Genomic DNA, 24,901 nt, shown 5'->3' with positions numbered 1-24,901 from the left:
TTTATAGATGTTGCAATACAACAGATGATCCCAATATTTGTAAGATGTCTATTTTTTTCAACTTGGCTTTCTGACAAGACCTTTATTACCATAGGCAAGATAACAATAAGCTGCTAATTAATTCCCAGCTACCTTATTCCTGTCTTTTTTGGAAGAATGTTAATGCCTTCAAAGCCTTTCATGTTAAACATAGTTCCTAGCATCAGAGGGGTGATGGAGAACACCCTGCGGAATGCACTTAGCCATGAGATATATGGGAACATAAATTTCCTGTAAGCATAGTGCTGTGTTTAGCTTTTCTGAGATAATATTTTTCTTTTGATGAAATTCCAATTTAGCAAATTAAAATTAGGAGAGAGAGAGAGAGAGAGAGAGAGAGAGAGAAACTTTCTCTGCACAGTAAAATACTTAATCACATTAACTCATAAGTTGTGTATCTATGTCCAGTTGGACATGACACTCTAAATGTTCACTAAAATTCAACTCAAGGTATCTTTAGTCGGTGCTTTGGTGAGGAGTAATGCTGTACATATCTGTCATTGCCACTTGTGTACAATACGATTTTTTTCTGCATATTAATCGAATTATGTGGCTCAAAGAACTGGAAAGGTTAGCTGTCAGATCAGACATGCATTACTGAAAGGTCACACAGCTCATAGGGACCAAGCACACCAACATAATACAAAGCTGATTAGTGAAAACAGTACAAAATTCCCCCTTTACCACCCTTCCTCTATTTTCCTCTCTTTTTTCTTCCCTTGTTACCTTCTTTAGCTGATGGGATGGTGGGAACTTGGGCAGTTGTGGGAGGTGGCGTCGGTGGCTGGGTTGGAGCTGGTACTATAAAAGAGAAAATAAAACAAAACAAATCACACGATATCTCACCAAAAAAAAAACCAGCTGTGTGACTTCAAGTCTAAGGACGGCTGCATTGCTTTATTCTGGGTTGGTTCAATCTGATTCCCAGACAATGACAGAGTGTGCAGACAGAGTGCAGCTCTGTTTACCTCGTTGGCTAGGAAGCAGTATGAATCATTGACCTGTTACTGCTGCCACTCACTGACACACAGATATGCGTGTTGGGAAAAAGAAGAGAATTGCCGAAACATTGCAGCTGTCCAAAGAGCTGAGAGGAAATCCACTACGTCTATATTTTCCTTTCCCCTTACGTGGTAGCATCATACAATTTGAAAGTGAGTCATCTCAGTGACAGTGAGTCATTTACGTGTGGTGTCCACGATGGTGACAGCAGGGCCCTCCATGTTCTCTAGCTGTGTGTAGACGCTGATCTTGTACTGCAAGTTAGGCGACAGGTTGAAGAAACACTGCCTGGAGGCACCACCACTTACTCTGTGCTCCTCTTTGTGACCATCTGCAAATAAAAGCAACCTGAGTTGAATGAAGAATACATACTCTGAGGATTGATGCTCTCTTGACACAACAATTTGAGTTCTGCTATAACCTAATTGGAAAAACCTAAAACAAACAAACCAAAGTATCAAAATTATTTGGAGCAGGTGACTAAATCCTACAGGGCAACACATCCTGAGCAAGACAATAAAACATGATACACCACAGGGCTGTGTTTTAACCTTACTCTTCCACAAAGCACCACAAGTCAGTTATGGTCACTTCTTATATGACACTGACTCTTCTACACTACAGAATAAGAAACAACGTGAATATACTGGATATGAGAAAATTGTATATGGTCAGAGTCAAGACAAATAATGATAGAAGACAGGTGCTCTAATAGCTGCCATTCATCACCTTTGAAGCTGTAATTATTTTTCAAAGCCATATGGGAGTCAGAGAAAATGAAAAATGCACCAGGTTCATATATTCAGATCGGTCAGTGAGGTCAAAGAAAAGTGAATTATAGAAGAGATTCTATCCCTTCTTAGTATAAACACCCAATTCTTGCATTCCCTTTCTGTGTTTCTGTGTTACCATCTCACATTGCTCTCTCTGCTCTCACTTTGTATCATTTTTTCCTACTAATATTAACGTCAAAGCGTTTACTTTGCACACATATGCATTTCCCTGTCACGTTGTTGACTAATTAATCCAGCAACCAAAATATGGTCTTGAATGCAAAAAAAAAAAAACTTTTCCCCAAAAGGCTTATCTGCAGCTACAGTATGACTGGACATTAAAATTTATGGCACTCTATGAGGACACTTGTCTTCACATGACACTGATAATAATGCAACCAAGAATAATCACAATCTGCTAACAAGACTGATCAAATATGGTTTCAATCAGATTTGTTAGCTGGGTTGTGAGCTTCTCAAACAACAGGATGTGAAGTTTCATTATTTATAGCTTGCTGTAAATCAAGCTAGAAAACTGCTATCCTTCAGTCTCGGTTGTTTACTGCATGTATCTGACTGTGTGAGTTATACATTAGACACCTCCGGAGAACCTGCACAATAGAGCATCTAAGAGATTCACTGCTTGAAAATATTCAAAATTTCTTGCAATGTATTTATAATATAATTACACCTAATGCAGCTAGAAGGTGGATCTGGTTTCAGTAGTGCCACCGCACTGAAATCTCCTGTGCTATGAGTCCTGAATGTCAAAGGAAATGGTGAATTTAAAAGGCTTTCCAGAGGAGCAGAACTGCTAAGGCTTCAGGGATGAGAAAAACATAAAATGCATTAAATAAGAGCAGTGCTGTTTCAAATCAGAACATAAGACCTGTCACACCATGCCATCAAGAACATAGAAGGAACGCAGTGACTGCTGAAAAGAGTCAAAGCATATCCAATTCTTTCAAATCACCAATCTCTGGTTAGAACTGAAAATGGCAATGATTCCCTTTGATGAAATCTGTGTGTGTGTGTGTGTGTGTGTGTGTGTGTGTGTGTAACTCACTGAGCAGTGACTCGATGATGACCCTGTAGAGGGAGGCCTGGCTGACAGGCTGCCACTGTGCACACATGCTGTTCATCCGCACCTGGTACGTACTGAGGCCACTGACTCCCAGAAACACTACAACACACAACAGCTATTATCAGGACACAAAGTGTTCAGACATACTGTAAAGCTACATGTTTATATTTAATTTGTAGGACATCTCTAAATAATACAAGGACAACGGGTGTGCTGGCTGTACAGCTCAAGTTTTAGTCATTTCTATACATACTTTATCTCATCATCTCTAGCAAGGTCCAAAATTTCATGCATATGGTAAAAATCTGAGATTATTTTCCATTCAAATATTATCAAAATATTAAAGATCCATGCGTGCATTCAGACGACACTGATGGATTTGATCTACAATCATCAGAAGGTTTTGCACAAACTTGTGGAGTCCATGCAGCTCAAGTGGATACTGCCATTAAAGCAAAACAGGGACAAACCTGATACTAAGAAAACTATAAAACTATTCATGAAAATTCATTGTTAAATTAAATTGGAAAAGAATTTAGCATAGAAGCACTTTCACTGGCTCTTTCTGACTTTTAAACCTCACTGTATCAAGCTATTTATGAGCTACATGATTGTGTCTATTTTAATGTAAATGTATCTCTACTGTACATGAAATTGGGAGGAACTCTTTTGTTTGTCTTTAATAAAATCAACAAGTTATACAGTAAGCTGCACATCACAAACATACAGTACTGTAGCTAAAAATAATTTATGACAAAAGCTTATTGGTTGGTTTCACACAACACACCGCACAGCTGCCTTTATATACAGTGTGTCCTATACAACGTGTCAACATTGTAATTCCATATTTAACCATTTCAAACGTTTGGAATTAGTCCTTAATTTCTTTAATTATATTTTATTGGCTACCAGCTGCTAAAGTAAGAAAAAGGTTTAAACAGTCAGAATAAAGTATTTTTCCTGTTCTTTTCTCAGCTAGCTATACTCAGGCAACATCACTGTGAAAGCTGTTAACACACTAGATGTTTACTGCAGAATAAGAAAAAAGAAGAGTGAATAAGATATAATATCACTTTCCCATAATACTAGCATATTTTTCAATGGAACTGCTACTGTATGAAGGCATTTATGACAATGCTATTAAAATAGAAAGACTGGTTGATGGTTGATTGTGTCTTTAAGGATTAAATAATAAACTGATCGTTTTTTTCTAATGACCGGCATTTATGAAAGTGTTGCACTTATCAGTATAACTGTACAGATCATGCTGTGATTTTATGAATTTGTCGCTATGTCACCAATCCATGTTAAAAAAATTTGATGAAAAATTCAGTTGATATGCTAAATGTGTAGATAAAACATTTACACGTTAAATAAAATAATGGCTTAATCGCAAAGCTTTGGAGTGTGTGCTGGTAGAATCTGAAGGAAAAGAAAACATAAGGTTCAAACAGCATGCCGCTGTTCAAATGCTGCTTCTGTAGGCGTGCTTCCAAATGACTGGTCCAAACCAGATATAGTTTTTTATAGAAACCACACAAAATGTGCTTTGTGAAAAAAAAAAAAACAACTGCAAAAAAAGGGCTTTCTTTTCTAAATTCTTAACAAATTTCAGTACAAGCCAAAGCCATAAGCCACATCTTGTCTAGATTGCTGAGTACAATACTCTTCTCATGGTTTACCGTAAAACAGACTGTGAATTCTAATACTTGATTACAGCTTCAGCAATGATGTTCGCTCCCTGCGGATGAATTCTGGTTTCTGCACCATGAATCATGACAGACATCAACACACATCAATAACATTTGGTGGCATGAATATTCACAGAAAAAGCTTTTAATTCATTAACGGTGCATTTAGGAGGCTGAATATAAAATGACGAAGGCTTTTTCGTTGTTTATCTGTCTAAAAAATGTCTGACACAGCATACAGTTTGCACCAAACATATGGTACAGTACAGAAGACTAGCCTTCAGGGTTTTGAATAATGCATGCCATAAACCTTCTCTTTCTGTTATAAGTTACATTATTTTAATGAGCTATGTTCATGCTGAGAGAAGCATCTGGCTTTGGATGATAAAATAGAGTCAATTGAAACATTTAGTATTGTTGGTTTAATTATTTAAAGGTCAAATTAATACTATATGAGCTATATAAATATATCAATGAAGAAAGTATTATGCCAACATTTTATATTTAGCTATTAATACATACCATATAAATCCATAAATCTAATCTCAAAAAGCATGGCTAACAGGAGGCTGAAAATGTGTTTGGAAGCAGCCTTCCAGTAATCAGTTTTTCTCAAACAGTTAGACAGTATTATTTTGTCAAGACAATAACATTTTAACACCGTCTTCATTGCAGTGACACATATGGAGACTCACTAAATAGGATCTGATGATGGGTGGCAGATATGTCTTGTGGGGTGTTTGAGGCAGCTACATGACAAAAAAAAGGATCTTTCTATAAAAACATCCCAATACTTTGGCATCCTATCGCTATACTTTCTTATCTAGGTAAAGTAAATTGAGAGAGTGACACAATGGCACACCAGAATTCTTTTATCTTCCCGCAGGCCTCTCTGGGGAAAAAAAAAAAAAAAAAAAAACTCAATCTACTTGCTATTTGATGAGAAAAGCTCAGAAAATGTATTAGTTTGTGATAAAGCCTGTGCTATCACATTTATATGCAAAGGACTGTTATTACAGTTGCTGTTTATCTAATATTCCTTTGGCTATCTGTTATAAAACCATCTCTATTTCAAAAAAAAGATCTTAACAGATTGATTATCACAGCATATGAGGTCTAAGCTTAAATAGAATAATGGCCATGATGAGCACCACAAAGGAAGAATTTTAGTTCACTAGGCTTATAGCTAAGTGTAATGAAGACTATGACACTCATATTGAACATCCTTTCAACACATTTAGTACTGTTTGACGTATATTGTTATCATTATTCTGTATACGTTTACTTAGTGAATGGATTTCCTTGAAAGACTTTTTTAAGGCTTGCCTATTATGGACCTAAATCTATAGCTGGATTCCTAAATCTGAAGCTGCACCAAGTAATCGCTTGGCCTTTAATTGTGCAATCAAATCCTGACTTTTCCAAATCCATCTTTATCAGAGAGCTACGTAAGTGAACCAAAATATTCTATACTCTCGAAGTACCCTTGTCATACACAGTAACTGTAGCCATCATGAGTTGTCACTGAGGAAACATGTGGTAGACTACACCTTCTCCAGTACAGGCTGGTGGCTGGGAAGTGAGAGGTGAGCAAATATCAGGAAAAACAGCAGCAGTGTCATCTAGGACATCTGACCTGACTTGCCAAAGACTGTCTGTATATGTATATTAGGAAAAAACACAATACCACTGTGTACCATCTGTATCTGGAGAGAGCACCAAATATCCATATCCCAGATTTAAAGCTAAACAAGTAGCTGTGGTCTAAAACTGAAGTCTTTTCATTTCTTTCTGTTTTCATTCTTTTTTCTCAGCACTGTCATTATGATCTGTGAATTCTGGCTCTAGATTCTGTTTCACAACCACAGCTACATTGCTCAATTCATAATCCTAAACAGAGAGGTTTTTTATTTGTTTTTTTTTCCACATGCCTGCAATCATTTTTAAGAAATTGGTCCTTTTGGTAGGTTCTATTTCCCAAAATGCAAACAAACTATTAGCTTGTTAACCTAATAACTATTAACCCACCACAACGCTGACCAGGCAATAAATGTGTCATGATAGTTCTGCTGGTTCATGTAACTAGATGTAACTTCTCATGTAACTTCTGTTCCTAACTAGATGTCTTCTGAATCTTTCTGGCAGGATTTCTAAAAATAAATCCAGCTCCTCCAATTGATATCTATATTTGTATTTGTTTAAAACACATTTCTGTTCCCTAATAATATTTTAGAGTTCAGTTAAATCTCTATTTGTCTGTGTGTGTGTGTGTGTGTGTGTGTGTGTGTGTGTGTGTGTGTGTGTGTGTGTGTGTGTGTGTGTGTGTGAGCGTGTGTGTGTGACAGACTTACGTGTCCTTGCTGTGCCAGTTAGAGGCTCACTAGAGCCTGTTGTGTATGAAGAAATGACCTTAACGCTGTATTCAGTGCCAGTCAGCAGGTTGAGGATCAGCAGTGTGTTCACATCTTCTCCTACAAACGTCTCCAGAGCAGGACCCGACACTGAACACGTAACAGAAAAAACAAACAAACTCACAAATAGCAGCATATATACTGTACATCCACCTCAAAGCTATGTTCGTTTAAATTCATGTTAAATATGAATTCTGCATTAATTCACTACTTAGCAACACCATCACACAAACTAATTTCACCTGAAGGGTGTTAATCAGGCAGGGATTTAGCGTGCTCGATTGCACAGAATAGTACAAAAGAAAAAGACAATTAGAGTTCAGCGTAGCAGAAGACAAATAATGAAAAAGGAAAACAACGTAGACCAAAGCTCACTCACCCCAGTAACTTCAGAGAAAGATCACAGACTAAATTAAAGTGTAGATAACAAAGGAACAGCTGATCCACACAAATCCATCGAATATTAAAGTATAGATTCTCTTGACCCATTACTCAATACCCATACTCACACATATGCAAACCTAGCAGATTTCCGATAACTAATAACCAAACGAGAAGCAGTTTTATGATGTATCTGCAGTGTGTGCAGTTCTGCTTATTTAAAAAGTTATTAAACAGAGGTGGAGTAGCCACTTCTCTCCACCACAGACTCGACAGTTAATATAAATCAGAAGTTTATAGAAGCTCAATTTGAGTCTCTCATCAAAAGTGCTTTAGTGGAAACACTGAAACTGAGTGATGTTTTTCCTTCTGGTGTTCTACACAACCAAAACTAGTGTCTGTTTACAGCTGAAACAAATCCTGCAGATGGAAGAATGGTCAGATTCAGACCAGCAGACATAGAAACAGATGTCTGCACACAATTTCAGCAGCAGCATTAATTCAGTTTGTCCATGTCTTACACATTAAAAATGTTGTTTAAAAACCTAAAGGCATTGCCATGTGTAAATTACATCAACTGTGGAATTACTGTCACACTTTACGAACAAAGTCAAAAACAGATAAATAAAAAGCACAATGCTTTTATTTTTTACTCTACTGCACAGACAGCAAACTGTAAACAAAGGTTTTATCATCATACTTTTCAATCTTAACCCTTGTATGTTGTTCGGGTCTGTGGGACCCATATTCATAAACATCAATAGTTTTGAAAAACTTTGCTTCCTTGTAAATTTGTTGATTTTTTTCCACTCATAACTTGATTAAATGTGTTTTTCTTTTTTTTATTACATTTTATTAAAAAAACAACAAAAAAACGAGTAGCACTTTAATTAAAAAATGTGATGTAATAAAGGTAAAGGGCAAATATTAACCATATATGCTGCTTATATTGCTTGTAATTGGGCTGAAGTAAACATCTGTAGAGTATTTTAGCATAAAATTTTTGATTGTGTTGAATTAAAAACCCAAAAATGCAGCGGGTCCACCAGACCCACGAACACTGGCTGAGTAACAAAAATACGAACACCATACAAGGGTTAAGTAGAATTTTCCCCATTTTTACAGTTTTGGTAAATTTTTCCAATTCCCAACAACAAGCCACCTCTCCCCATCTCATGGCAGATATGCTGTTTGTATGTATGTATTGTAAGGAGAGTGTTGGGAGCATGGTTAGTAGGAGGGTATACCAACTGGGGAGGATTGGTAGTACGGCTTCCTCTAAACCATAAACAATTTTTAAACTGCTGCTTATGTGGCATCAATGTAACACATTCTGAGGAGAATATCACATTGTGAGAAGTGCTATTTACCCTCTACCCCATCCATGACCTAACTGTCACATATTATTGTGCCACTCTGATCGAGACACTCAGAAATCATAGTAATATGTGCTCCTTATATTCCCAGCCAATGAAGGGTGTTTCATGCTTGGGATTCAAACACGCTATCTCCCAAAGATACAAATGCGTTTCTATGCACTACTCAGGATCCTTTTATGTAGCATTTTATTTCTGTGAAACACTGATCTCACAACTATCTAGACCCACAAAATTAATCTTTGGTAAAGCCTCCCATGGAAAGGATTTTGTGGTTGTGAGCATGAAGATACACACCAGAAGTAGGCTGGTAGATGATCCTGTAGCCCATGGTGTGTGAAGACGGTGTGTCCCAGGTTAGGCGGAAGCGGTTGTACCATTCCTCAGACACCCTTAGGTTGCTTGGTGCAGTCAGTTGTACTGGCCAACAAAGAAAAAACGTAATTATAAAAAGGAGCAACTGTGTTTGTTCAAATCCTACAGCAACTTTCAGCAGATGTTAGTTTTCAGTGTAAGACCAAACAGGTAACAGAAGCTACAGCATTCATCACTGTCACATTTGCCAACCCTCCTAATTCACTCAGAGTCCCAATTATCACTGTCTTCACCCGGTGTTATACACAGCCAGGTTCACAAATCTCCCATATGGTTCTCATATTAACACACATTTTTATTACTTTTCCTCATTACTGGCATGCTAGATCATTTTACCAACTGATGAAGATTTGATCAACACTGTCAAAAAACACTCAGCTGCATTGTTGTTCAGTTTATATAAGCCATGGTTTTACTTTACTTACTGATGCCTTTTATAGTCTAAACTATAAACAATTTTATGGTCTACACCCTTAAAATGATCCATTTTAAATTTAAACTGGAGTAATATTAGATGACTAAATAAAATAATAAACTATTTAACAACGACAACAGGTCAACTATTACTTTTTTTAATGGTCAAAGCTAGAACTCGTAAGGGTTCTATAGTTGTCCGTCCATTGTTGTAAAGCCATACAAAAGATTGTGAAAGAATTCAAATCTAGAGTTCTTTTAAGAAGCTATGAGCCCACAAATATTTACAAATGAACATAAGTATTACATGACTTTTATGGTCATAGCCTTAAAATCTTATCATCTGTCTCAAAGTGGCTTCTCTAAATAATACCCTCACCCTACTGACATTTGTTATAACCCACAATGCAGTAAGAAACAAGAACAGATCAGATTAAAGAATTGATATTAATAAAGACAGTAATACATTGAACCAATACAAGCTCCAGTTCATTTTCAATTAGAGTTCACTGCAAGGTGTCCTTAACATTTCTAATGAGTTAGTCACAGAAGAGTAAATTGTCATTGGAAAGTGATCATTGAGAGTGTGGTAAACAAAATCAATTCTATCAGCAGAAATAAGGCTAGTTTGATCACTTCATTACTGCTGGGAGAGTGGTGCTGTAACGGATGGCTTTCATTAAGCTTATTAAAGAATATAATCAATATTAGGCTGCCTGATTGAAAATGCACTCCACAGGGGCCAGAAATGAACCTCTGGCCTTAGCCAACTACAACTAATGGTTGCTGAAAAGCTACAGGAATGGTGAGTTTGCTCTTCTGAAATATTTTTCTCTGATTCACAGTGGAAGCAGGGTTTGTGTATCTTGTAATTGCATTGTTTACGATGCAGGTTGGAAAAATTGTGGCAACACAAAACACATTTTTAAAATCTGTACAGTAGCTGTAGATGATGTGAGGCCTTTAAGTGGATTTATTATTAAACAAACAGCAAGTGCTCCTACAACAAACTTACTTATCTGAACACTAGGAAATATTATGTTTAGGTAACTCTTAAGTTTCCCTAACATAACATTATTTACTAAATAAGTTAGCATTAATTTTGTATCAAACCTGCTTTAACCAGCAGCACTAAGATTTATCTCAATAGATAGGAAGCATTAAAGATATTAATATTAAGACACTAGGCAAACGTTTTGTTTGCTTCACTTCTCCCAAATCTTAATATCTAACAAAATATATTGCCATAGCAGCTTCTTTGGCTTTTTATCTGCATGTGGATTGAACAAAAACAGAAGCTATTGAGAAAATGACGATTTGTACACACACCTAGAAAACATTTATTTAAATGTGGAATGTTTGATATAGTTATTAGGCAAGTATCCATTATTTGTATTCTTCTCTGTTATAATTTTGTACAAATGTTTTGTTAAAATAAAAACAAAGATCAGTGGCAAGTTATCACCTTAGAGTAATATGTCATTTAATGTGGCACTAGAGGAAAAGAGGAGAGACTCACATGTACGTCCAATAGAGGACAGAGAGAATGCGCCCTCTGGATCTTCTCCCTCCGGATAAATAGGGTTAACTGTGATCTTGTATTCTGTGTCTGAGAGAAGAGGCTGCAACATCACACTCTTTCTACTGCCTGGGACCAGCACCTGAAACGTAGAAAGTAGCAGATAGAAAGGTATCAATTTTCATGTTTTTGTAAAGTGTAGATGAATCTTAGTTTACTTTCAGGAAGGTTCACTAAAGTTGGGTTGCTTACTGAAATGTCGCAGTTAAAATGGACACAAAGAGAGCTATCCATATTCCTGTAATCACTCTTCACAGACATAACACCCCCACCCCCACCTCCATCCCAATGGGGATCTCGTTCTCTGTGCAGCCAGCAGTTGTTACTATGTGAGTGCATGCCCATGTGTGATGAGAATGATAATGTTGGGCAGGAATTTATATCAAGCCAGGAAGTATAGAAATAATGTTTCTTAGATAACACTGCATCAATCATCAACTGATCAAAATTAAAACTTTTCTTGTTGTTTAAACTTTGACTTTCATTTTTTGACTTTCACTTATTTTATTATATAAGCATTTTTTGGTTTGACTGCCCATGTTGAAGAATACTATGCATCAAAGGTATTAGTAAAACATTTTTTACAAAATAGTTATTTTAAAAAGTAAAAAAATTGGAAATTTGGACAGATACCAGAAACATGCTGTGCAGAGAATCACAAATAGTCTAGTGGCCAAGATAAATCACGATAGTGGTTTAGGCTAAATTACAGTAATGTTCAGAAGTAATCTGAGGTGATTTACATTTTATATTTGTCTATAAACAGACATAGGTGTGGTCACGCATAAAATCAATGAAGAACTATTAACTGAATTTACTAAATGGAAAACAGCTCTTTTGACTTATCTGAGTTAACCTAACTTGACACAATGTAAAAAATTATTTTAAAGCATAAATATTCAGGAAGGGTCAATTTCATTTATTTACTTTCATTCATTCACCCTTGTTAATGGTTGCAGTAAATCTGGAGCCCATTCCAGCAACACTGGGTACAAAGTAGGCGAATTGGATGGGATGCCAACCAAACCCAGGGCACCACAGACACAAACCCTTATGAGGAAATACTGGGGAACAAGTATATCCCCACATAATAACCAGAGCCAAAGACTGTGAGGCTACAAAGTTGCATGCTCCACTAGCATGTCACTGAGACGAATACTTGTGCTGAAATTACCGAATATTAATAACACCTGAACAGATCTGATCATTTAACGAAATATAAAAGTTGTATTTACAAACTAAAAAAACTAAATTATTAATTGAAAAAATATGAGAACTACAGTAGTAATAAATCAGTTGACTTAACATTGACTTAACAAAAAAAATCACCTAACTTCTTAAAACAATAGGAGCAGAGACTGATCATCTTTTTTGTTTATGTTGAATGACTTCGCTAATTACAACAGATTTTAAAGACATGACCAACATGAAATTCTTTCAAATATCAAAAAGAATCGATTAGCATGTTAAGCCAGGATTTTGATCATTTTAGCTCCTTTGTGTCCAACCTGCTGTGTTCAATAAGCCTTATCAAGTGTACATGTCGTCAGCCACTCTGCTGGAGGTACACGATCCCACACAACTCCTATTAGTGGAGCTGTCCACCAGACGTGTGGTGCTGAAACCGGATAACTGGAGTTGCTTTCCTTATCTTGCTCTTTCCACATCTCTTTCTCTCTAAATGACTACATCCTCACATGACTCCTCTTCAGGACCACCTGAGAATGTATTGTTCTCTGGTCTTCTTCCTACTCTCCCTTGAATTTTTTTTATCTATCCTTCTCACCATGTCTCTGTGGCCTAAATGTCAGTTGAAGAGATAATGGAATTTTCTTTGTCCTGCTCCTGCCTCCTTTATCTTTCTCTCGGCTTGACCTGGAGTGACTCGCTCTGAAAATTAAAACTCAAGTGTGGTTGATGGTAAGACATACACTCCAGCATGGAGTTGGAAAATAATTTCAAACTGTTTCTTTAAGGATAGCTAAATATTTTATCATCGAGAAACCGGGGTTCAGATGAATTTTCTCTGTTGGCCAGATCTCTTTTATTTTCAGAGTTGGCTGAACAGCGCCATTGCAGATTATAATCATGGCAAGCCAAGGTTGAATCAATGTCAATAAAATGTAGTTTAAAAACGACTGTGGCTGATATGTATATACTACAGGGAATAGTGTTCAAAATACCCAAAGGGCACTGAGCCAGAGGCATTCCTTACAGCAACTTAAAAGCGAGAGAGAATAAACATCTCAAGGGCTACCTATCATAGTTAAAAAAAAGGTACTGCTATGTACTAAGTAGGAACTGTATGTATTTGAGTATAGGTAAGTGTGAGGAAGGAAAGTCTTAGAGTTTAAGGGGTTATGATTACTTCTGAGTCTCTCACTGCACAGTGGTAATAAATTTCTCATGTTATATCTGGGGTAAAAAAGAAGAAAATCCTGACATTACAGGACCTCACTGGAATACTACTGGTATAAAAAGCCCCAAAGCCCTGTTGATGGGAGTAAAAAGAGCATTGTTTCATCATCCAGACAAAATGATTTAGAGTTTTGAAAAGTGACTGTTTTCTGGTGTATGTGTGGGCATGTTTTTTTTTTATTGTTGACCAAATATCCTCACAAGTATAGAAATATCTGACAGTTTTGGCCTTGACCTTTTTCAATCATTCATTCATCTTTGTCCTTGTGACTGTAGCATCCTGGTCATGATCAAGGTGGAGCTGGAGCCAAGCCCAGTAACACTGGGAGGTCTGAGAATTCACCCTGGATAGGATGCCAGTACAGAACACAATGCACACACACACACACACACACACGCACACGCACACGCACACACACACACACACACACACACACACACACTCTTTCAAGCTGAGAGACAATTTAGTACAGCAAACCCAACTACCTGCAAGTGTGCCAGTGGAAACCAGTGGACTGGTTTAGGATACCTGAGGTTAAGGATAGTGCTCGGTATATGTGTGGTCACTAATAAGCTGCATTATAAATTGTGTCATTTTAAGGTACTGCTCAAGGATCGTAAGACATATATACTGTGTGTGTATAAGAGAGAGAGATCTCACCGATTCTTCTGCACGGTCTCCTCTCTGACTGACATAGGTCACTCTGTACATCTCAACATCTGCATCGTCCATGCCCCAGCTGACCTGCAGACTGTATGTGGTCTCATCGTCCACCCGCAGGTTGGTCACACCCAGCCGTGTCACTGAAAAACACAGCTCCTTGAGTTATCTCTTCTCATTCTGTCTCAATTCAACACCGCCCAGAAAAAGCATCACAAGTGTAAAAAATGCAACAGCAGGTTGTGAGACGCTGCTAATGGAAACCTGCCCACTTGCCACTAGACTAATGTAATAAACTATTAAAGCACAAACAATTCCGAAGCACAAATGATTAAGCCACTTAGCAGGCTGTGCCGCTGTGCTTTCTCCTGAAGCAGTAAACAATGTTTCTGCTGGACCGGTAAACAAGTGCCATCTGGCTCCTCAAGGATACAAGTCAGAGAAAAAGCAAAGAGACTGCAAACAAAGAGCTCTCTGCCTCTCACGCTTTCTCCCTGTAGACCTGAGCACAAGCTTCTTCCACTGTCCGATTCACACTGCACAGCGGCACGACCAAACACACATCAGTCAACTCTCACCTGGTGGGGATGTAGAGGGGAAAGCCGTAGTAGCAGGCATGGGCACTGGAGAGAAAAAGTAAACAAGGTTTTTGTTAAGGTAATAAAGAAAGTAGGGTTCAAAAGTCTAATAGCAGAAAAATGTATTATTTCATTGAATCAAACTGACTTCACGAACAGAATTTAAAATAGAGGCAAAGAAATAAGATTGTGTGATGTGCTTTAGTACTGATCACACACCATAGAACTTAAGAGCACCTAATTAATTTAGACAGTATTCCATAGTGGTCATTAAGCCTAATAAAAGCACATCAACATTTATCTCAAATAAAAAAAATTTTCTGCACTGAATCAGTATGACAAAGTCAGCTGATTTTTTTAATGCAATGTCTTACATGTAGTCTCTAATGCAGGTACAGCACTGCTCTCAGCCTCATCACTGTAGATAGCAGACAGCAGCACTTCGTATTCAGTAAGAGGAGAAAGATCATTCACCACATAGGTATTAATGTTGCCTGGTACAACCACCTTTATAACACATAAAAGAAAAATGATATAAATGGGTATAAATAGAAATGGAGACATGACAGCCTGCATTTAGACTTTAGAGTAGTATTATAGTAGAACATTTGTGCATGCACGATTTAATATATACAGTATTTGATAAAGTTGTAGTAATAAGCTGTATCACATATCACATATTAGATAGCAGGCTGTTGTTTCCATACATCCAAAAACATAGACAGAGTGTAATGAACAGTTGCACACATGTTCTGGCTTACAGAATCAGTGCTGAATGAGACACAGGATTCAGAAACACATCTCAAGCAACAGAGAGTACCGTAAAACTAAATGCACATATTTGGATAATGCTTATTTTTCTGTATCAAAAATGCATTGTATAGACTTATTGTATTGAATTAAAATTTTGTGTATCATTACCCCAATATCAGTTTAAGCAAGAAGTAAACAATGGTAGCATTTCTTTATGACCACTGCAAGTAGAGAAACTAACTGACTGCACCACTGAAACTAATAATTCTTTGATATTTATCAGCAGTGCAGATAATCATAAACACAATAGATTCTGATTTTACGTTTCATCATACTACGAAGATTTGTGAAACTATGTCTGCGACTGTGGGTCATGGAGCTTCAGTGCCATTCCAGCCCCATCTCATGGCGTGTCATTATTTTCTGCTCCGACGGCTCTCAGTAAACATATTGACCTGCAGCGCTATCTGTAAAGTACAGCTGTACCAACTCCCGGCCGGTCATAAAAACCTCTGATGCATTTTACTACATACAAACACACACACATCACACACAGGCATATGCCATGTATTGCAACAAAAAACTGAAATACACTGATTTGGATAAAGATATCTGATAAAAAAAATCAGATATTTAATAAATATCCTAATATCAAAAACCTGTACAATCCTATATTATTAAAAAACATGTTCTTTTCAAAATGTCTCCTATTCTGTCCTTATCAATTATTTAATTTCATGTGTCAGGAATTCATGGCTGAGAGGAATAGCACTCTCCTGGACCTGGTGGGAAATGCCTTACTGACAGTGTTTCACTCTTTGTGAAACACTTTTTTTGAGCAACTGGGAAAATTTAATTCTAGCTGACAGTATTTCCTGAAATCCTGTTCAGGTGAAGGTCAGAGATATTGGAGCATTTTATCTTTGTACCATACAGCACTGCATGGTGATGAATATGACTCACAACACTACTGAAAACACATCTGAATGCTTCTGCTGTTCTGTTGATAATTTATGATTATTACAACGCTTCTACAAGAATTCAGAGCCTCTGTGTCTGCCGTGTAATATTTCTGACCTCTTTAGCATCTCCTCCTCCAAAGGGTCTCCAGGTGAGTTTATAAAGCTCCACGCCGTTCCCTGGCTGTGTCCAGCTCACCTGGAAACTATCTGGTGTCACTTCATCAATCCTAATGGTCCGTGGAGCTGGAACAAGTTCTGTGCGGTATCAAGATTAAGAACCAATTGAGTAGTCTTATTAGCCAGAAAACTAAACTTTACTGTATACGGTACATCCCTATAATTACGCATACATAATCTGGGATGCAGTCCTGCAATTTCTTGCCACAAAGTAAGCCTACACTGACATCTGTATTTTCTTGCTTAAACATAATATTCAAATTCACATGTGTTTGATTGATTTTAGCCCAGGGTAAACTTGCTGAAACAGCTGCTACGCTTACTTTGTAACGATAGAGGAAAGCTACACAAAATTTTTGTGTGCTATTAAATTACTGAGATGACACTGGCAAGCTGCCTGAGAAAATGATGGTACAGATCTATCATTGACTGTAGATAATGAATGCTTGCTGAGTATAATAGACTACTCTATCAGCAATAGTCCTTCATCTGGAAACAAGAAGGCTTTTGGGCAAATCTGAGCTCAGACCCCAAGAAAATGCAACAGCAAATTATATTGCAAAATTACTTTTATTTCTGCATTCTGTAAGGACCTTAAATGAACTATTCTTACTTGTGGTGAAGATTCCTTTTAAGGGTTCTGACTGATCCTCATCATACACAGCAAACACAGACACTGTGTACTCTGTTTGGGAAGCCAGGTTCCTCAAGTACACGTTAGACATTGGACCTGTTTCAACCTGAGTTCAAAAATACAATCACATTAAGTATTTAAACACAATGTATATACAGAAACAAGACAGGGTTGTGACTGTACACTTAAATTATGCTACTCTTTCATTTTTAAAAAATGTTATACTATTAATTATGTAACATTATGCCAGTATGTATATAATGAAAAAGTACAGTATTTGTAGTAAAACCTAAAGGAGGTCATTTTAACTCTGTTTTTAAAATAATTCTAGTAGTTTTAACAGTACATTATTAAAAAAAAAAAACATTATTTTGTACTGTCATACTGTTTTGCTTCAAGCTGACATATGTAATAGGATGTGAGCTACAAGATTGATAGGGGATTACCTAATGAATGGGAACTGATAAAAGCAACATTTAGTTAAATATGAAAACTTTGTTAGAAGAGGATAAGTGAACATATAGAGATTTGTTTCCCTTGCTCTAGTATAATATTATAAACTTGGCATAGTAAAGTTTCCGAACTAGAAAAGCTTTCACTTGACCAATGGGCTAGCTAATAAATTGACCACTCCTGTAAGTAGTCACGCAATCTTATACAGTATATAAACATCTTATTTGGTTGTATTTTACAGTTAATAACATACCTCATTAGTTTGTTCACCATTACTTTTGGCATACTTCAGGCGATAGCTTTTGACTGTGCTTGATGGTGCATCCCAGTTGAGCCGCACCGAGTTGTGGTCCAGCTCTGTGACTCGAAGATTACGAGGAGCCCTCAAAGGCACTGAACATACACATTAAATCAGACTGTGCCTAGAGCTCAAGCAATAGCCAATTATCAATTCAATTTGGTTTAAGGTAACTTTGCTTGCATCATACTTAGTTACCAAGTGGACATCATTTACTGTGATGTCATTTACTGTGATACTGAGGTTTTAACTTTTAACCACAGTAAATGTTAAAAAAAAAAAAATACAATCCAGAATTACATTCAGTATTATGCAAAATGTTGCGAGTGAGACAATAATAGTGTGTGTGTGTTTCAGGGAAAATCACTAACAGGTGTTTGCCTGCACAGTAGCAGGATCGCTGGCTTCATCTCCAAACATGGTGTACACTGTCACTGTGTACTCTGTATCCGGACTTAAACCCACAAGTCTAAAGTCTGTCACGGTGTCTGTTACTTTGACCTGCAACACAAAACAAGTCCACCATCATCTTTATAGCATTTATCAGGGCTTCAATCCACTTCCTCAGTGTGTGTCTCCTCAGTGGTTTATAACTGAAAACTCCATTAGTCAATAAGGATTCAGCACACTTTATGCATCACAAATAAGCATGAAGGCATTGACTGCTTAATGTGAGTGTTCTGAAAGTGGAACAGTCAATAAATGTAGCTTGGGCTGAATATGATTAAAAACAGCATTGTGAGAGAAAAAAAAACAGTAGCATGGTTAAAATAATGTGTATAAAATGTTCCTGCAGTTCCTGCTGTTGATATTTTCACAGAGCACAGTTTGCTGTCTGCTTCGCTTTGATAGCCATCATTAACCATGAAATAAATCCTACTGCGGTCATTTTGTGTCATCTTTTTGTTAACATGGCAACATACACTAGGTTTACATCATATAGTATGACATAAATACGAGTAGCAGGGAATGTTTTGAGTACTGACTCAGGTCTGATACTAATATAGCGTTCAGCGTCAGTTCAGGCAGGCCACATGGTCAAGCTCGGCTATATGCTGATGTCAAATTTTCTAACCCCGCAAATCAGCTGATCTGATTCCTAAGCGCGCTATTGGTCCCTTTCAAACAGGGCGCCCTATTTAAATGCTTTTTTTCAGTCTGTCTGCTTGGCTGTTTCCTCTGCATTGCTGCAACCCACCTCCTCCCCTAGCTCCTCCTTGAAACTTTGTGTTTAACTTAATCAGTGTCATTCTGTTGTCACTGATGCAGGCTCTGTTCTAAATGGGGGATTTTGTCTTGCTGCTTTCCCAGTTAAATGGGAGATTGTCCCCAGAAGCTGCTGCTGTTCCCTGACTAGATTTCATGGAGCTCATGAAAAGGATGGGGAATTCAAAACAGAGCCATACTGCCAAATGTAAATTTTATAAGCTTGCAAATAAAAAATTTAAATATATGTCAAAGAATTGTCTTTATTTTGACTCAAGTGGTCCTGACTGAATTATCAGTGTCAATGTATTCCCAATCTTTAGCATAGGTGTAGCTATGAATTGTGGTCTGAAATGTGGTGATACCCAAACATACAGTACATCTCCTTCTTACCTCAGTCTCATCAGCAGTTTCACTGCTTATAGGTGCATACACAATCATGTAACCAGAAGCCCCATCTGTAGACCTCCATCGAGCATGCATGGTGCTGTGGGTCACATCATACAGCTCCAGGCCACTGACCACAGGCAGAGCCACTGAAAGCACACATACAGGATATTATATACTCAGATATTACAAATGTGTCGTGTTAGATATGTATACCATTTCAGCTGAAAGTTATTACATGTATAGTGGGAGTATGAAGTAGTTTTTTAGAGTATACACCTACAGCATGTTTATGTGTGTGCAAAACTCACGTGTGGTCTCACTGCCCCTCAGGGCCTCACTGGCCGAGGTTGCGTACACAGCAAACACAGCAATCTCATACTCGGTCAGCGAGCTGAGGTCTTTCAGCACAGCCGTAGTCTCTGTGCCGTCCACCACAACCTGGTGTTAAATCAGAGGTGATTTTACTTTCGTCTCATATCAAGATGTTTTAGGTGTATACATGTTACCTCCAAATCTCTAGACAAAACTATAGCAGACAGCTGTAGAAAATCTGCTGAAAAATATTTTGTGAGACGTAGAAGGTGGTAACAGAAGAGACTCACGGCCATATACAGTAGCCTGCCTTGTCTATGGTGGCCAAGGCATGCATATCACTACACAGCATAATGCAATACAAAATCCCACAACACAAAGCCAAATGGGAATTCAAATCCTAAAGGAAATGTTTCCTTATAGATTAGTTTTCCTTATAGATTATTTTCTCTTACAAATATAATGTATCTTGCAAAACTGCAGGGCATTAGGCAGTAAGAATGAAGAGAATGAAAGTGATTTTTTTCTTTATTAATAATACCACAAACAAATTGCTCTGAAATCATCTGGATTTTATCATCTAGAGGACAATGAAATTGTTAACAGGATATTTGGGGTTTAGCTGGTGTGTTACCTGAATGGTTAAGCAGCTGATTTAATTTTTTTTAAAACAAAAAAATTAACAAGAGGCTTACTTCTTCTGGCCGACCTCCTTTGCTGGGATAGTAAACCACACGGTACTTCAGAACACTGTCTGGTGCATGGCTCCAGGACACACGGAAACTTCGTGCTGTCACTTCAGAGGTCACCAAGTCCTGAGGAGAGTATAGCGGATCGTCAGGGACTGAATCTCCTAGAAACAGAAGTACAAATGGTATTTGAGGCATTGAATTGACGGTCAAACAATGTTTATTTTAATAACATGAAACTGACAATATTTTATTTTGAGGTCCAACATCTCTGCAGTTGACTATATAATATCTAGGTTAAAATTTAAATAACCAATGGTAAACATATGTAGATTGCATAAACAAGTACTGACTTTTAATGTCTTTCTCTTGTTGCTGTACTCCCTCGCAGACAGTCTTGGTCAGTCCCTCCACTATAGTATTCATGATGCTGAAGTCAGCTACGTTGTAGGTGTGTGTATCATGTGGCTCAGAGGCGATGACCTTCAGCTCATTTTCATCTGCATTCTTTACTCCTACACACATGCAGACACGCAAACACACACTCATAATCACACGTTTATAACGACACCAATATTTCAATTCATGTAGTACATTCTGTAAACTCTAGCCCATAATGTTCAAACCAATTTATGTAAGGAATAAAACATCATGAAATTAATAACTTCTAAGCTCTTATATTTGACCAACAATGCCTTTTTTAAATAAAGATCTGAAACATTTAACAAGATAGAAAAAAATCAGCTTGTTTTAAAGAATCCACTAATATCCTCCATCCATAGACTATCCAGTATCTGAAAGCATAAACTAGCAGCTTCATTTCAGACTAAATCGATCAAAATCTTCCAACTAATAAGATTAGTAAATGTCAACAGTGCTGTGGTATAATAAACTTAAAAGTATGACATTAGTGTTGCTGTGTTTAATGTACACTTAATATAAATATTTGTACAAAAGGAAAGCTTTTGACACAAAGACTTATAAAGAATCTCTTCTTACCAATGGCAAAGAGTTCAACACCAGCATCCTTCAAGCTCTGCGCAGGAACGTCAACAGCATCCTGAGATTTACCATCAGTGACCAGGATCCCAATTTTAGGAACGTTGCTTCGAGAACCAGATTCTGGTTTGAAGCTGTTCTTCAGAATGTAGGTAAGGGCCAAACCTGTGGACACACCAAAATTAAAAACAGCAAGACAACCAGAATCTGTATGTTATTTGTGCTCTAGACACTTAAGCCAGTTTTAAAGCTTCTCTTAAACATATTTTAATTCTTTGTTTTATGATGTTACTGAATGTAATGTAATATGATGCGTTGTACAGCACGTTTGGACATCCAGTGTTGTCTAATGTAAACAAGCTTTACAAATAAAATCTTGCTCAACTTGACTCTCCATACTGCTAGTATATTACCTGTGAGTGTGTTTCCTCCTTTGTATGGCAGGCTTTTGACAGCATCAATGACAGACTCTTTAGTGGTAAAGGCATTGAGGTGCCACTCAACCCTGGGATCTCCACTGTACTGGGCCAGTCCTGAGCAATAAAACATGATAAGCCATATAAGCTTATAATCAAAATAAACGACAACATACTGTTAATCAAAGTCAGGGCGATTCAGAGGAAGGACAGCAAAACAAAGCATACCTATACGGGTTTTATCAATTCCCACATCAAAAGCATTAACCAGGCTTTCCAGGAATGTGCGCACCAGACGGAAATTGAGCCTTCCGATACTCCATGAGCCATCTACCAGGATGACAATATCAGCATGTGCAGATGTGGTGCACACAAACTGATCCACTACAAAGAGATCAAAGAAAACAGAGAGAGCGAGAGTGAGCAAGCGAGAGAGAGAGAGAGAGAGAGAGAGAGAGATTCATGTTCTAGAGCACAGGATGTAAACTGGGATATGACGATGCAGGTGTCATTCCTCCAAAAGTATTGCAAATATACTACTTAAAAGATTTGTAATACTATGTAAAAAGTAATGTTTTTTTAGATCAAGATTCCAGTACTGTGAGATGAGGAGATCATCATGAGGACAACATGATTTGTGCCCATAATAAGACGCAAATCAAACATACTGTCAATCTAACATGTTCTTCCACTGCAGAGGATTTGCTTTGGGCTCCACTCAAGCTGAAATACATGAATCTTTAAAAGGTGATAGATTGCTCCTTTCATTCGTTAGCTGTATGTGCATGAGCAGTGCCTCTCTGCCCAGTAAGCCCCATCAGAGTTCTGCACCAGAGGGTTATAAACACACACATTTTTAACATGAGCAGTAATGGAGGAGCTCCTACTGAAGGCAGTAAATCTAGAAAGTGCAGACATACAAGACTTAGGGCATGGGAGTGTGCTGCAGTCCTCTTTTCACCATTTATTCCTTGTCTAACATCCCTATATATAGCTATTTCTCAATATCTCATACATTTTTGTAGGATTCTACATAGAGCAGAAAAAAACTGAAATCAGCACCCAGCAGGTCACATAATGCTGAAAGGATGTGCATTACAAGTGTAGCTAAGAAAGGTACAAAATGTATTACATTTTTATAGACATACTGACAGATTTTCCACAGTGACTTGGCCCACAGGGTTGGGTGAGGCAGAATGACAAAAAAAAATGATATAGCTTTAAAAAAGACAAGTTTAAAAAAAAAGACAGAAAGACTATATCACACTAGACTTATGTGATACGCTAATATCTAGTGAATTTTATTTTTTAGCTTAACCTCATAATAAGCAGCTGTAAATCAACAGCATACAGTCATCAAGCATGCAGTCTACAGGCTTTTGTTTAGTGATATTAAACATCAATTTGTTCAACTCTGTTTGATACAGCTGGTGATTTTTCCAAACAGCTTATTATATTGAAAAGGATTTATAATTTAATTTACATATGTTGCAAAGATTTCAGCAAATTAGTTGATTTCAGCAACTAAAAATATACGTAATATACTGTATATACGACTTATTTGAATGCTGGAAAACGGAGGCACAAGGTCCCTGAGGTTGACAAGCATCTCTAATGTATGGGCATCGTACACACTTTTCCCTCTCTCAGTCTTTGCAATATCTTACATTAAATATGTATATTTATATTTAATATTATTATAATATATATTTTGTATATAATTTCTGTATATATCTTTCTAGATACTGTCTGCATTTACAATTTGCCTTTTGTTGCCTTAATGTTTTAGATTTAATTACAACTCTATAAAACAAGATGAAAGGGCCTGCAGAGATTAAACTGGTACAAGTTGGAATAAATATTGCAATTCTGGCAACCCTGTTATTAATTGTCCTGTCCACTAAAAATGTGCTGATAGCCAATCTTCAATTAAAGACAAAGACTAGTTAAAAAAAGTGTTCCTTAGTGTCTGGAATAAAGTAGTCAAATATTTTTATTTTTTTAATTTTGTGTAGAAAATATATAACACAGTCACGCTTCACTAAGATAGGCAAAAACATTAGAGAGCTGATCTGAAGGTGATTTACTTTTTGTTTTCTCGAACTGATCTAGAAGTTGTTCATGCTATGAAAGAAGGCAAGTTAAATGAAAATGAAAAACAAGTAAATTAAGAACAATTTAAAATTCTGAGCAAGGGTAAGTAAGTCACATGTGTGTGTAAGTGCTCAATTAAAACTTGTTCACTGGTTTTTTATATTAAATTCTGTATCTCTCATTAAAATTACTAAACAGGTGTTGTATGACCTGTGGCGTTATACGATGCAGCTGCACACCATTACACCTTCAACTGCTCTCTGTGATAATGCTGCAAAAGGAAATCAAGGGAAATTGCAAGAATAAGCATCCTGGGCGAGAGGGTCATTAAATACACAGTGAGAGAGCCACTTATTTGGATGGTGATGAACCACAAGGCTGCTCTGCCTTATCAGAGAGTTTGAGCATGAGCCTGATTATGCTGATGGGAACCAGTGGTGAGAACGCATCAGGATCATCACTGATCCAGCAGAATGGATTCGCTCTAATCCCTGAGAGCTGCAGAGACTCTGCAAAGGAGAACGTTTCTGTCTTAGAAGCCCAAGGTCATGTGATAGCAGAGTATCTATAAGAGCGCATCAATGCTCTCGGGGATATATCCTAGGGTTTCCTTGAGGAGTCTGTGACAAACATGCATGCTGGAAGGAGAGAAAAAACAGACAAGCAGATGAGATTGCCATGAAAATACACAAAAATGTAGATAAGTAAGATAAGCAGTAATATTTTCTATGCATAC

The 24,901-nt window shown here is 37.3% G+C and overlaps 1 protein-coding gene across 3 annotated transcripts in view; it reads right to left on the bottom strand.

The window, feature by feature from the left end:
• Window positions 1-24,901, bottom strand: part of col14a1a (collagen, type XIV, alpha 1a) — an 81,842-nt gene that overhangs the window by 31,919 nt on the left and 25,022 nt on the right. For all 3 annotated transcript variants that reach the window (XM_060870419.1, XM_060870417.1, XM_060870418.1), the window contains exons 6-25: window positions 22,300-22,455; window positions 22,069-22,188; window positions 21,656-21,820; window positions 21,010-21,171; window positions 20,663-20,820; window positions 19,964-20,093; window positions 19,659-19,801; window positions 18,431-18,560; window positions 18,015-18,154; window positions 17,288-17,414; window positions 16,613-16,752; window positions 15,157-15,289; window positions 14,783-14,827; window positions 14,205-14,347; window positions 11,066-11,207; window positions 9,055-9,177; window positions 6,941-7,090; window positions 2,881-2,997; window positions 1,226-1,372; window positions 766-840 (exon numbers count right to left, since the gene is read on the bottom strand). In XM_060870419.1, coding sequence (XP_060726402.1) covers window positions 766-840; window positions 1,226-1,372; window positions 2,881-2,997; window positions 6,941-7,090; window positions 9,055-9,177; window positions 11,066-11,207; window positions 14,205-14,347; window positions 14,783-14,827; window positions 15,157-15,289; window positions 16,613-16,752; window positions 17,288-17,414; window positions 18,015-18,154; window positions 18,431-18,560; window positions 19,659-19,801; window positions 19,964-20,093; window positions 20,663-20,820; window positions 21,010-21,171; window positions 21,656-21,820; window positions 22,069-22,188; window positions 22,300-22,455 — 2,646 coding nt within the window. The remainder of the gene's footprint in view (window positions 1-765; window positions 841-1,225; window positions 1,373-2,880; window positions 2,998-6,940; window positions 7,091-9,054; window positions 9,178-11,065; window positions 11,208-14,204; window positions 14,348-14,782; window positions 14,828-15,156; window positions 15,290-16,612; window positions 16,753-17,287; window positions 17,415-18,014; window positions 18,155-18,430; window positions 18,561-19,658; window positions 19,802-19,963; window positions 20,094-20,662; window positions 20,821-21,009; window positions 21,172-21,655; window positions 21,821-22,068; window positions 22,189-22,299; window positions 22,456-24,901) is intronic.

This window comes from Tachysurus vachellii, chromosome 5, assembly GCF_030014155.1.
Source record: "Tachysurus vachellii isolate PV-2020 chromosome 5, HZAU_Pvac_v1, whole genome shotgun sequence".
In the NCBI taxonomy this organism is placed as follows: domain Eukaryota; kingdom Metazoa; phylum Chordata; class Actinopteri; order Siluriformes; family Bagridae; genus Tachysurus; species Tachysurus vachellii.
Note: the sequence above shows the minus strand (reverse complement) of the source record. Positions and strands in the feature narration are given on the sequence as shown.